The sequence below is a fragment of the Sinocyclocheilus anshuiensis genome, unplaced genomic scaffold (assembly GCF_001515605.1).
Source record: "Sinocyclocheilus anshuiensis isolate Anshui unplaced genomic scaffold, SAMN03320099.WGS_v1.1 scaffold2229, whole genome shotgun sequence".
Classification (NCBI taxonomy): Eukaryota; Metazoa; Chordata; class Actinopteri; order Cypriniformes; family Cyprinidae; genus Sinocyclocheilus; species Sinocyclocheilus anshuiensis.
In genome coordinates, this window is record NW_015552799.1 from 386,806 (window position 1) to 400,339 (window position 13,534).

At 38.1% G+C, this 13,534-nt stretch overlaps 1 protein-coding gene and 1 pseudogene across 2 annotated transcripts in view; one reads left to right on the plus strand and one right to left on the minus strand.

Annotated features, from left to right (window-relative positions):
- LOC107667951 (ammonium transporter Rh type A-like) overlaps positions 1-1,093 on the minus strand; it is a 20,662-nt pseudogene extending 19,569 nt beyond the window's left edge.
- Positions 1,094-1,947: 854 nt separating this feature from the next.
- The window catches only part of LOC107667964 (macoilin-2-like), a 19,125-nt gene continuing 7,538 nt past the window's right edge, over positions 1,948-13,534 (plus strand). The window contains exons 1-6 of one of the 2 annotated variants that reach the window (XM_016459692.1): positions 1,948-2,229; positions 7,743-7,884; positions 9,539-9,665; positions 10,354-10,477; positions 10,930-11,108; positions 11,500-12,073. In XM_016459692.1, the coding sequence (XP_016315178.1) occupies positions 2,150-2,229; positions 7,743-7,884; positions 9,539-9,665; positions 10,354-10,477; positions 10,930-11,108; positions 11,500-12,073 (1,226 nt within the window). In that variant the 5' untranslated portion in view covers positions 1,948-2,149. The remainder of the gene's footprint in view (positions 2,230-7,742; positions 7,885-9,538; positions 9,666-10,353; positions 10,478-10,929; positions 11,109-11,499; positions 12,074-13,534) is intronic. The other variant, XM_016459693.1, reaches the window with a different exon arrangement.

The window sequence follows — 13,534 nt, forward strand, 5'->3', positions numbered from 1 at the left end:
TAAACAGTGAAGCTCAATGAAATATATTTTTGAAATGGACAATATATTTAGTTTCAACATACATTCAACCAAAATATATTTCAAAATGCAATTCCAATCTTACGGTAGCCTACATTTAAGCTAAATGCAAATGTGGATGCAATAGCCTACTAGATTTAAGATAACTTCATAACATTTTTTAATTGCAATATTGTAATTGCTTTTGTGTTTTGTAAAGTATGTTTCTTGCTGATTTTATGTGATATGTTCATCAAATGTGAAGTATGTAAATGTATTTTCTTGTATTGAAACATATGGAGGGCAATATATATATATATATATATATATATATATATATATATATATATATATATGTATATGTGTGTGTGTAATGTTATGTGTGTTATAGACATATTTGTTTTCTTCAGATGTGACGTGAATGTATTTTCTTGGATTGGAATATATGGAGGGCAATATATATATATATATATATATATATATATTAAACGCTTTTAAAATTATACATTTATATTTTTTAAATATATTTCCAAACATATTTAAAAAAAAAAAGGCCAAAAATGTATATTGGTAGAAAATATACTTACTGTATGCAATTGCATTTTAAAACATATTTTAGGAAATATATATTTGTGGCCTTTAAAAATATGTATTTAATAATATACTTGAAAATATATATTTTTTGCTATACGAGGTTGGTTTGATATGTTTAAGTTGCTAAAAAAAAAAGTCCAGGAATTAGTTTCTGTGCAGAATATGCAACTGATATGCAAACATTAGCATGCATTAACATATTAACTGAACATAGCAGGTTAACAAAAGGAGATGTGATTTGATGCTGTTCATAAATAACCTCAGGTTTAACAGTGAATGCAAGTCTGAACCCTTAAAAGATTCATATCACAGCCTTAATGTAAATCAGACTTACTAACCTGCATATGAGCTGATGAAAAGCTTACTGTCAGACTCTCTGTCAATATGCTCAGGCTGCTCTATTTTCACAAAAAAAGACAAACAGTAGGATAAAGATGGTTTCCAGCAGGAAGGCCACAAGAGGAAGCCTCGAGCGGAGACTGGGGGCGTACTGAGGAGCCATTATTAGGTGACAAACTGTGAATGTCTGTAATCTACACCCGCCAGAGATGAGGAATATGTAAAATCAGGTGCATGTAAGAGGCATGGAGGTATTTCCCAAAAATGCCACCTACATGTGCAATTAATCAATATGATGTCTTTGTATAATATCTTAAGAAAATGATGCAAGAAGTATTTAAAGTTTGTTATTCCCGTCCTACAGCACCTTTTGAGATCTTTACTGGTGTGTTTTTTTTTCCAGACTAGCGTTAGTGAAATTGTTTTAAATTTATTTATATTTTCACTTAATTTAAATCAGTTGAGGATAATTAAATTGTTAGACTATCGCAAATTCCGTTTCGTGGCAACTTTAACATTTTATGCAGTGTATATTCAGAAATGTTGGGGGGATTAAAATGTTGGCTTCTTTTAATCGTACAATTAAATGACCACTAATCATAATATTAATCTTTAAATTAATAATGCATAGCTTCTTCGTGGGGCTTTGTTTATGCCACTGTAGCGATTGACAGTCACACAATTTAAATTCACTTGAGCCTAGCAATGAAACGCGCAACGTACCAACGTAAAGTACGTTTATGTGAAATACGCATCTCTCATAAATCATACGCAAAAATCGTACGAAGAGTCCCGCCCAAATCAATCCTATTGGTCAAGGAGCACTACCTGTTTGTCCACAAAGACAGCGATTGGTGGGGCGAGGAAAACCTGTCAGCCGCCCCATTTCCCTTTCTCTGGTACTGCAACAAAACAGACCGCTGCTTATTGGCTGTTTGTCTTGTCATTCAAATTGACAGCTCATAGGCTCGATTCCTATTGGCTCAGCGGCCTGTCAGTCACACCTGTCTAGGCCCGTGTCTGTGCGTCTGCGCCGAGAGAAGGAGGAGGGTCTTCCACTCAGTCTTTTTATTTATTTCTTTGTTTCCAGGAGAAAAAAACAACAACAACCACAGCGGTATATTCCTTTGCGGGACCGCCAATGTTTCCCGTCCGAATAAGAGAGAACCCTGGACCATACTGCTGTACGTATTAAAAAGCCCGATTTAAGGGGGCGAGGATGAAGCGGCGCAATGCGGACTGCAGCAAGCTCCGACGGCCCTTAAAACGGAACCGAATCACCGAGGGGATCTACAGCAGGTACGATCCAGACCTTCCGGTCGAACCGTTATCATTCCCGAGCTTCAGGAATGACTCAGCTTTCGTTTTTATTGTGGTCTAAGATCTCACAGAGAGACTGTAAATCGCCGAGCTGAGCTACCGTCAACAATGCTTGGCTGAAGGTAGACAGTCGTCTCCGCAGAAATGAATAAGCTGCCGTAGGCCTCATTACAGCGATGCGCTTTAAAAGAAAGAAAACCCGCGAAACCAACCGCTGTGGGCGCGAGAGCCGACGGTTAGAGTCAGTAACTGTCAGTCATCAGAATGATTGACGTGACGGGACCGTTAGTCTGTCAGTAACCGCGCCGAAGGCATTGCTCGATTGTGATTTCATCTCACAAGACCGCAAGGAGAATAATGAGCAAATCTCATGTGTAAATGAGTGGAGTTTATTCAAATAAAGATTTCTAAGAGACAGCTGGAGGGTTTTTAAATGCCTGAGACGCCAAATAACTGAAGTTTTTCCTCAGAAGTTTGGGAGACCGGAGGCAGTTGCAAATTTGTTTACATTTTCCTTGAGAACTCACGAACTACTACAGATTTGGTATAAAAACATTTATATGTGGCAAAAATTAACTATATCTATGGTAGTATTTTTTGTTGCCACGAATACGTTAATGTTTAAGTAAAAATTATCATTATATGAAATATTGTCCAAACCCATCTGACTTTTTGTCTGTCACTTCAGTCACCATTCACTTTTGTAAGGGTAATATAATATTCTTAATTACACCTACATTTTTCATGTGTAGGATCAATTTTTTGCACAATTCATTCTTTCATCGAGAGCCATAGTTTGTTAGTCTTGAGTGTTTTTGTTTTCTATTGTAAGCTTTGTCATGGAGCATCTGACCTGTCAATCAAAAGTGATGAAGGAGGTTTATGCAGCAGTATTGCATATTTCATATCTTAGCGGTTGGTATAACCCAGTGGGGAACCGTCAGGGCCCTCAGAGAGGGTCTAACTTATTGTAAAAAAACAAAAACAATATTTACAATTTGTAAATAATTGTTTTAAAATATAATATTTGTAATAAAAAATAATTATTACAAATTTTATTTAAGCAGTTCATAATTTGACAAACATCATCTAAATAAAATAAATACAACTTCTGTGAAAAAAAACAACCTATTAAAATCTGCATATTCAGTGAATGGACTAATGAACACCGCCCATTTTCTCCATATATGAATGTTTCCGCCTATCGTTTGCGGCTCTGTGATTGGTGGTCCAGCGGTGAAATTACAGAGGGCCAAGCAATAGTAAATCAATGGGGGAGTCATTTCGAATTACAGAAAAATTGACCAATCATATCTTTCCTCTAAATGGGCGGGCCTTGTTATCACTAACTTTATGACAAGTTCCGCCCGCTGTGGGGATCTCTCGGCAAAAATTATATACGCTGATAAACTAACTAGCTATTATTCACGTCACGATGGAAGCGAAAATAATGTAAGTGAGGACATTTACTAGGCTGCTGTGCCAGTAATAATATTTAATATAAACACTGCTTGTTTGTCATGAAGTGTCTGTCGCTAATTTGTTTTGTGTCAGCGCTGTCATGATGTGTTGTCTTAAACACATTACATTTGTTGGTTTTGTGTGATGGGAGTGAGTGTCTGTACGTTTTGCCCGCTGAAGTGCAAATATTGTGTGATGATGCAGTTGTAATGAGGATTTGCTGTTTTATTTTGGTAATATCAGTCACTCTCGCTGTGCTGTTTTGTTGCGGTCGCACCGTGGACGAGAAGCACAGTGGTGCAACACGCATCACACACCGAACGTGTCGCGTTCAGTTCAAGACGGCAGTCCAAAACATTTTGTCTATTCCCCAAACAGTCAAAACTTGACTTCAAGAATGAGCAAGTGGTGTCAATGAGTTTAAATTTCGGGGATTGAAAAAACAGCAAATGGGATGAGAAATTGCGATCTATAGCACAATGAATCACGGAATTTATTAGAACCACAGAAAGACAAACGTTTTGCTGAAAAATGCACAATACACAATCTTCCAACCTAGGATGAAGTCATTATGTACTTTAACAATAATTTGGCACAAATATAATGTAATTTAATGGAAAATTATGTGAGTGGCGCTCTGGCGCGGCAGGATTATGAACAGCACCTGGAGTCGGGATCCGCGGACAGTCGCCGGTGGCGCCGCCGGTGTGCATACAGTCATGGAAAACAATGTGTGGGAATTTTAAAGACATGGCGCGGTGCAGGGCTGCACATGTCATCTGGTGTGCGACTGCCTTAAGGCTGGATAGCCTCTTGTTTCAGAGGTAGAATTGTCAAAGATGACTTTTAGAAGAGAACACCGTAAGCTAGGCTGGTAGTTTTTTTCCCCCGACGAGGGTAGGGGGAGAGGGCCAAGGCTCAAGAGTCACGGTTCGCTACTGGTATAACCTCTCATAATAGCGTTAATCTCTATGCATGGGGTGCCGGTCATATTGCTGACCCATTGTCTCTGAGTGCCAGTGTTTGGGTCTGTTCAGTGTTTGGTAGTATGTCTGCTGGTGGTCATATAAGGACTTAATTTCAAATGTTTAAAGCAAGATATCAGTGAAGTGTACTATACCAAATTCACACTGCAAAGGTGGCATGGAGGTGCTTCTGAAGTGTCTTTACACAGACAGTTTAATGCTACTCAGAGGTGGCATGAATGCATTTACACAGCAGTGATAACCATATTTGATACTAGTGGCTGAGGTGGGTCAGAGCAGGCACAGTTTAGTCAGGCTTTTATGCTGCATTGCATCTTTACACAGAATTTTAAGCAGGCACAGAGCAGCCTTAAATCAGCTGTATAAAGATGCCTATAGATGTCAAAAATTTATAGGTAATTATGTTGTGAATATTTGCTCTGAACAAGAAGGTTGCTAGCCGTACACTGAATCCAGTACAAGCTGAAAAAGTCTAGCAAAACATTTTTTTATTTTATAAATTGCATTGTGCAAAAAGTGCAGGGTGCATGTGAATTAAAAACAAATATACAAGGAGACGTTAAACACATTGCTATCTTCAGTGCTGAGCTGTTTTTAATTCACATTTTTAATTATTCCCTTGGTTCTACGCACCTGAAGTAAAAGGACTTTTTTCCTATTTGGAGCGCAACAATTATTCTTTAGTTTATGTGAATATTTGCTCTGAAATGGTCAAAAAATGAATTTCTTCAATCTGAGAAACCATAATTTCAACCAAACAGTTGAAAAGGCCAAGCAGGTTCATAATTCCAGAGGTAAAATACAGTAACAAACTAGATAGAAATAATCAAATCATGTTTTCCAAACAAGTAATTATAAATAAATAATTAAATAAATAATCCCCTGTGTACATTAGTGCAAGGAGTAATCATATTTTGTAAAATACAGTATACACAGTGCACTGAATTAACAATGCATTAATATAAAGCAATATTTACCTACATATAGGCTATATTTTAACAAAGCAATTGTTATGCTAAAAATAATGTACGTATACTTGCAAGAAATTATTAGAGTTTTCTCCTGGCCAATAATTGCAGATATATCGTGAATATTCAATATTTTGCACACCGCTAGTTGCATTTGTTAGCAATTCCACTGTTAAAGCGTTGCTATTTCCGCAGATAGATGACGCAGTTAAACACTACGATTTGCTCACAGTGGGTAAATAACTGGCACTGTTTCTGCCATTAAAGACGGTTGCCAGACTTCACCCATTATCAGTCATTTGCTATTCTGCTTGATGTTCAGCATGTTTGACTCTTTAATGTTGTGGCTCTAGAGCAGTGTTTCCCAACCGGGGTGCCGCGGTACCTGTCGAGAGCAGGGGTGCCGTGTAAAAAATCCTTTTTTAATATTTTTAAATTGTTAAAATGTTAAAAAAAAACATATATTATATAATATCCATTTCTGATGTCACCAATAATTAGAGATGCACCGAAATTCCGGCTGCCGAAAATGAGTTCACCGCTCTAGAGCATACATTCAGTCATGTCAGATGTTGACATAATGTTGCATGTGATTTCAAGTCTGCATCTGGGAAATAACTCAGCTGGGGGTTCATTTGGAATGATTTTTACACCAAAACATAAAACCAGATTTTAGTTAGAGATCTTAAGAAATAGATTTGGTTCTAACTGTGTGATGCTAAAATATGAAGCACGTGTTGTTCATGTGAAGATCATAGAATTTGGTGTTTTATTTCAAATCAGAATAAAATTGAATGTTAATCTATTTACATGCTTTTGGTTATGTTCCAAATGAAAACAGTCCTCAAATCTTTCATCAAAATATTTTAACCTCTTTTTCTTATGTGTAATGTGTGTTGCATATGCAGATGCATCCATCCATTGACTGTCAATTTTGATGACATAATATGTGAAGATGCATCTGTAACACCTGTTATCTGATTTGTGTTGTTGCTTTCCTCAGTGAGGTGGAATTGAGCAAATATGTCACCAGCCCAGATCTACCAGTCCAGTGACTGTTTTTTTTTTTTTTTACTTCCGTTAACACAATCATTTTTGTCATCTCAACACTATTAATAGCGTCTTCATTATCTGTATGAGCAGCGGAGAAATATGTAGATGTTATTAGATGAATCATAATTATTAAAGACAGAAGAGCTGCAGTATTCCACTTTTTTTCCCCCCAAAATATTAAGAAGTTTGTTTTAAAGTGTATGTTTTTACACCTCTCTTCCAAATTATGCTTTCTTTTATTATGAAATTCATGGAAATTAATTACCAACACCAACCACTTTTTTTTTGGTAGTTTAAATCTGAGGCTGTTAAAAAAAAATGGATTTCTTTTTCTTGTTGTTATTATTATCTCTGTTATCTGGTGGACATTAATTTTAAGATTTTATTTATTTTATTTTTTTTTTGCTTTATTCTGTTTTTTTTAGGCATTTATGCATGTTTAAACACTTTAAGCTGTGTTTCATGTATGTTAATCATTTTTAAAATAATTTACTATTAGCTGTCTTAAAGCTTCCATTTTTGTGAAACAAAGAATGATCACAAAATCGGTCTGGTGACACAGTCTTTAGGGCCATTTAATGGCCAAAAAACACATTAAAATCGAGATTCACAATGAATCACATTGACAGCATAATATATGGAGAGTATTCAATATATCGCTGAGGCATAATTATAAAGAATATCTCTGTTATCTGTTGGATTTAGTACACCGGATCTGCATTGCTACATCTGGAGATACATTTTACTCTTGTGCTCTTGGCCTCTTCTCATCCCGATATAAAACATAATCCACTTCATTCACTACACGCTGTATTGGAGAAAGCCAAACAGTGATTACATCCTCCCCCACCTACCCATGCTTCATTGGGTTGGATTTACTACTGGAGCTCACAATGGAGTTGCTTGTACGTGTCGCTAAATGTTCATTGGCTCAAGACCACATGTGGGGTCTTATTCAAAGAGATGAGATCTTGAATGGATGTTTGAATGGTTGGGTAATAATATCTCTTCTTCTTTGTTTCAGTACGTTCCTGTACCTGAAATTTCTGGTGGTCTGGGCGTTGGTGCTGCTGGCAGACTTTGTCCTGGACTTCCGTTTCGAGTACCTTTGGCCTTTCTGGCTCTTCATTCGCAGTGTTTACGACTCCTTCAGATACCAGGGCCTGGTGAGTATGTGTGTGTGAGACAAGCGTTTCATCCAGATAATGGGACTAAATAATTAAAGGCATCGATTGCTCACGCTCATGTCGTCCAATACAAAATCAAATGTTTATCAAAATGCCTGAGCTTCTGTTTTCCATACAGCAAAAATGCATGGTGATCTATACTGCTTATAAGCTCCAAAAAAAATTGTAGACTATAGAAGACAGAATTGTAATTTTTTCTTAAAATGTTTCTTAAAATAAGCTGCTACATATACATTTTAAACACTACCTTTTATATATTGTATATATTTGTATTTTTTATATATTATATATTGTAAATGCTTTATGAAATGGCTGATGGAAATTACCTTTGCCATCACAGGAATAAATGACATTTTAAAATATGTTAAAATTAGAGCTGGGTATCGTTCAAAAATTTTTGATATCGATACGATACCTTGACTTCAACCGGTTCCTGAACGATACTTTTTTCGATACCAATTTTATGAAATCAATTTTAACAAGATTACAGAAATCTTATTTATTGTCTTATGTAGCATAATGCTACAGTTTGCATGAATGTTCACATAACACGCACTTTCGGTCGTGTAACGTTAGTATGAACGGACATCTGCATATGATCGGAACTCCACGCAGCTCCCGCGCTACTCTCCATTGGAAACGAATGACTGAATGACCGGTCTGTCGTTTGTTGGAGATAGTGGAAAGCCGGCTTGAAACGCAGTGGAAACGCCAGTATGACGAGGGATGCATTCACACTACAGCCTCACGTGTGTGCCACATCTCTGAGTGTAACCGGAGTAAACTAGCAGGTGTGTTCGACTTGACGCGGACCGACTGTGCAGACCGATCGGTGTATTACAGTATCACGAGAGCTAAAGAGAGCAGACTGCTCCATGCGCTTTCGAATCGCTCTCGCGGATGTCAAATACTGATCGATCTGCGCCGCACCTCTTCTAGTCAAACACTAGTGCTGCAGGCTTATTGGCTCACTGACGCTGATGAGATTAACCCCTTAGGTATCGAAATTTGGTACCGAACGACGAGACGTTTTTCGATACTCGATGGTATCGAGGCAATTCGGTCGGTGCCTAAAAAGTATCGAACTCGATACCCAGCCCTAGTTCAAATAGAAAACAGTTATTTTAAATTGTAATAACATTTCGTAATATTACTGTTTTTACTATGTTTTCGGTCAAATAAATGCAGCCTTGGTGAGCATAAGAGACTTCTTAGAAAAACATTAAAAAATATCTTAATTGTTTGTTATACTGTATGAAGAATTTATGCATCTATTTATGAGTTTGATCTTATCATTAATCCTGTGAGGGACATAAACTAGTTTATACTCCTATTTAGTCTTATCTGAGATTAAGAGATTTTTTCATTTACAGAAGGTCAGCCATCAGTATTGAAGTATTATTTGCACTTTATATGCATTCGCTACTTTAAAACTTATGTTATTGTTCCTCTTATGTCTCTTAAATAATCATGAAAACTGCATAATTATAAAATGCTGTTTAGGGTTGTTTTATATGATGTTTTGCATGTCTCACAGCAGGACGCTGAAATGACATTTTACTGAGGCGTGTGAAATGACATGTCATGCCAGTTGCACATGTGATGATCTGATGTGTCTCTCTGTGTGTTGCAGGCTTTTTCAGTGTTTTTTGTGTGTGTGGCATTCACATCAGATATTATATGTCTGCTGTTCATCCCAGTGCAGTGGCTGTTCTTTGCAGCCAGCACATATGTGTGGGTACAGTACGTCTGGCACACAGGTAAGAGCCGCACACCTGTTCATATTGTATTACATGATCACCCTGCCATCGTTGATCTGGTATTTTTTGTTGTACTGTTACTGAAGTCTAACCTCAAGCTTACAGCTGATTGGTCTGCGGTTTGTGAACATTCATGACTCGCAGCTTTGACACTTCCAGTATAGACAACCTCAAACTGACATGTCTGTCAGTCACAGTGTCAGTCTAGTATGGTGTAGACACACTTGTGACTCCATCTGTGGTTTCTTGAATCATCTTTATAAAGATGGATTAAAATACATTTTACAAATGTGTGTACAACTGACACCTTAGAACTCCAGCATGAGAGGATCATTCCCATGCTGTTGTGAGCTTTTGTTGTCATAACATGATTTATTCTGGCTTTATAACATGTGCACACACGCACTGTGACCTTGCAGCTATAAGCTTGGTTATTTCTGCCGGTGTGACTGAGCAGCTCTGGATCTTGATGTCAACAAAAGGATTTGCTTCAAATGACTCACTCACCCTGTTTAGAGCTGATGCTTGATTCAGATTCACTCATAGAGAGTGTGCTTGAATCGTTGTGGGTTTGTTTAGATTAATTCTGGCTGTTAATGTTGAGATTATTACACTCACTCACTGTTGTCATCTGAAATATTTTAAGCAAATGTTGAATTGACCGTTCTCCTCTCACATCTCTCCACAGAACGAGGGGTCTGCCTTCCCACTGTATCGCTATGGATACTTTTTGTTTATATCGAGGCAGCTATCAGATTTAAAGATTTGAAACACTTCCACGTGGACTTATGTCGTCCGTTTGCAGCACACTGGTATGCCATTTTCCTCAGTCCTTACTTACATTGATGAGTCAAACATCGGCACTGATTGTGAGCAAGTTTCAGCTTGATCTGTCTGCTTTCCTCTAAACCATTTCGGAGAGTGTTAGTCATGCTTTTAGTACTGTAAGTGAAGACGTGTGACCTGCTTCACTACTGCCATGAGCAGATCGTCTGGGAACTGAGTTTACATCAGTAATTGTCCAGGGACTGTGTGTTTGTTATGATCAGCAGTAGTGATGCACCGAAATTGAAAATATTAGACCCAAATATTTTTGGAGGGATTGACTGAAACAGATAGCACTTCTCTCATGGTGTAAATTGTAGAACAGGTTACTCGGACCAAAGCATGAAGTTACAGTTCTTACTTGTGTCTTCAGTGTTTTTTGTGATGCTTTTTTCCCCAACAATGCTAATCATATGATATCCTATTTCTGTTCACACAGTATCGGGTATCCAGTGGTGACGCTGGGCTTTGGTTTTAAGAGTTATGTAAGTTATAAAATGCGTCTGCGGAAACAGAAGGAAGTGCAGAAAGAGAATGAATTTTACATGCAGTTGCTGCAGCAGGCATTACCTCCAGAACAACAGCTCATACAGAGACAAGAGAGAGAAGCAGAGGAGGGTAAGGACTTTGCACAGTGTATCTCCTAACGGCATCTTTCACCCAACCATATGCTGGTATTTGGAGACATGTTGCACAGTTTCTGCAAAGCTCTTCATTGGCCATGGCTGTCAAGCTCCAAAAAGGAGTTATAAACAACCTACATTTAAGTCTGTTCCTCACTATCGTATATCATATGACATGGAACATAGTGCACGAGTTAGATGGACTACTTACAATGCATTTTTAAAGTATTTTAGTCCTTTTTGAGGCATGACAGATTTGAACTGACTTTGTATAAACAGCTGCATGAAGAAACTTCAAAAAATTTTCATAGCAGTTGTGACATGAGTAAATATTTTCTGTTTTGTATAAACTATTCTTTTTAAGTCTCTCTCTTTCTCTTTATAAGCAGCAGCAGCATCTAAAGGCATTCATGATGTAGACTCTCCAGCTGTGGCACAGAACGGCTCGGCGGGCGGTAAAAAACCCTCATCCAACACATTACCAGAGCTGGAATACAGAGAGAAAGAACGAGGCAAGAACGAGCCTAAAAAGCAACACAACCAGAACCATAACAGCAGCACCAGCAGCATCTTACCATCAGTGGACAGTAAAGCTCAGGAGATGGAGTACATGGAGAACCACGTGAACAGTAAGAGACTGAGCAGCTCAGATCTGCTGGGCAGCACTGAGAACCTGCTAAAAGATGAACACTCTTCATCCTCCTCCTCTTCCTCATCCTCCAACTCCAACAAAAATTACAAAAATGCCAGTGGAGGGGGAGGGAGCTCTTCGCCCCGGGGGCACGGAACGGCTAACGGCAGCGTGCCGTCTTCCTCCGGGCCTTTGTCGTCCGCCTCTTCCTCAAGTAAGGGGGACAAGAAACAGAAGTGTGGAGGAGGGAAGAACTCTGCATCGAACAGAGACCCTGTGGAAAACTGCATTCCCAACAATCAGCTGAGCAAACCCGAAGCGCTCGTCAGGTTAGACTCGCACACATCATCTGTATCAAAATCAGGGCTTCATGTTAAAACAGCAGCTCTAATGTTCAGCAGGGTGTGTGAGAACACTGCACACTAGTAAACAATAATGTTTTGTAATGTTTTTCCCAAACTGATAGAAAGCATTAATAAACACCAAGACATTTTTCAATTTACCAAAAGGTGAACTGAATGAAAAAGAAATTTGTTCTTGTTGAGTTCACATTGACTCTGAACTTTTAAAGTGGATTCAGGTATTTTTTTTTTCACATTTATGTTAAATTGTGGTCCATTTGCCGTTGTTCTGCAAATTTTTGTGGTTGAGAGTCATTTCAATAGGAATACAAGCTATTTGAAATTTCGGTTGAGGTCGAAAGCTTTCCACACACAAGTTGACACATGAATTTGCTGCATTGACCAACAGAAAGCTGTTTGGTTTGTATGATGAAGCAAAATGAACCTTTTTTGTGTGCATAATTTTGCAAAAATTTTGCTAAAGTGACCGTACATTTAGGGTAATAAGCTGCATGTGAAATTTTATAGAATTTCCAGAATAGGTAGTACATTTTATGAAGAACTTATAAAGGTACGTGTGTATGTGCGTAGTATGAATGCAATCTGGAATGACCAGATCTGCATGGTCATAAACTACAATGTCACAATGTCTCCCATGGCCTCATGGGATAGTAAAGTGTCCATCAGATGCGCACTTTGAAATCTTGATGGAAATAGTAGGTGATCTAGGTCTAGGGTTGGGTACCGAACTCGGTACTTTTAAGGGTACCGACCGAATTGCATCGATATTACCGAGTACCGATTTACGTGAAATCAATCGGTGCCAAATTTCGGTACCTGAGAACACATCTGGGCGCATACGCTACAGAGAGAGAAAGAGAGACCCTGTGACGTGAGGTCACCCCTGCAACTCGTTCAAACAACACACAGGGCAAGCCGTGATGGGATCGTGGTGTCCATTCATACATTATTATAATGTCCATAGAGTACATTATTCGTCAATTTTGGACAAATAAATCAAAAGTAGCCACTGCCACTTAATTCGAATCGCGATATGAACTAGTGTCTGTGAATATTAAAATGCAAAAAGACGGTTTAAATATGAATCCTGCATGTTCCGCTTGCCTCTGTATGTATGAATGGCAGAAACGCGGTTTTGTTTACTACACAGATACTGAAGCACGCGTGACGCTCGTGGTGATTTTCGGCCTCTACGTCTAACTAGAGGATGGCATGAACACAAAAACTTAATCTCCAGAGCTGCTGTGAGAGTCACTTCGCGAGAATTACCGTTTCAAAACTAGCATCATCATACTGTATACACACAGAAACTTCATGGCAACCTGTCAAAATAAAAAATAAAAGTAACATGTAACAGAAATATATTACTCTTGTAGTACTTCTGTACAGTATAATGTACATCTTTAAATATTCCATTTTCTATCAAAT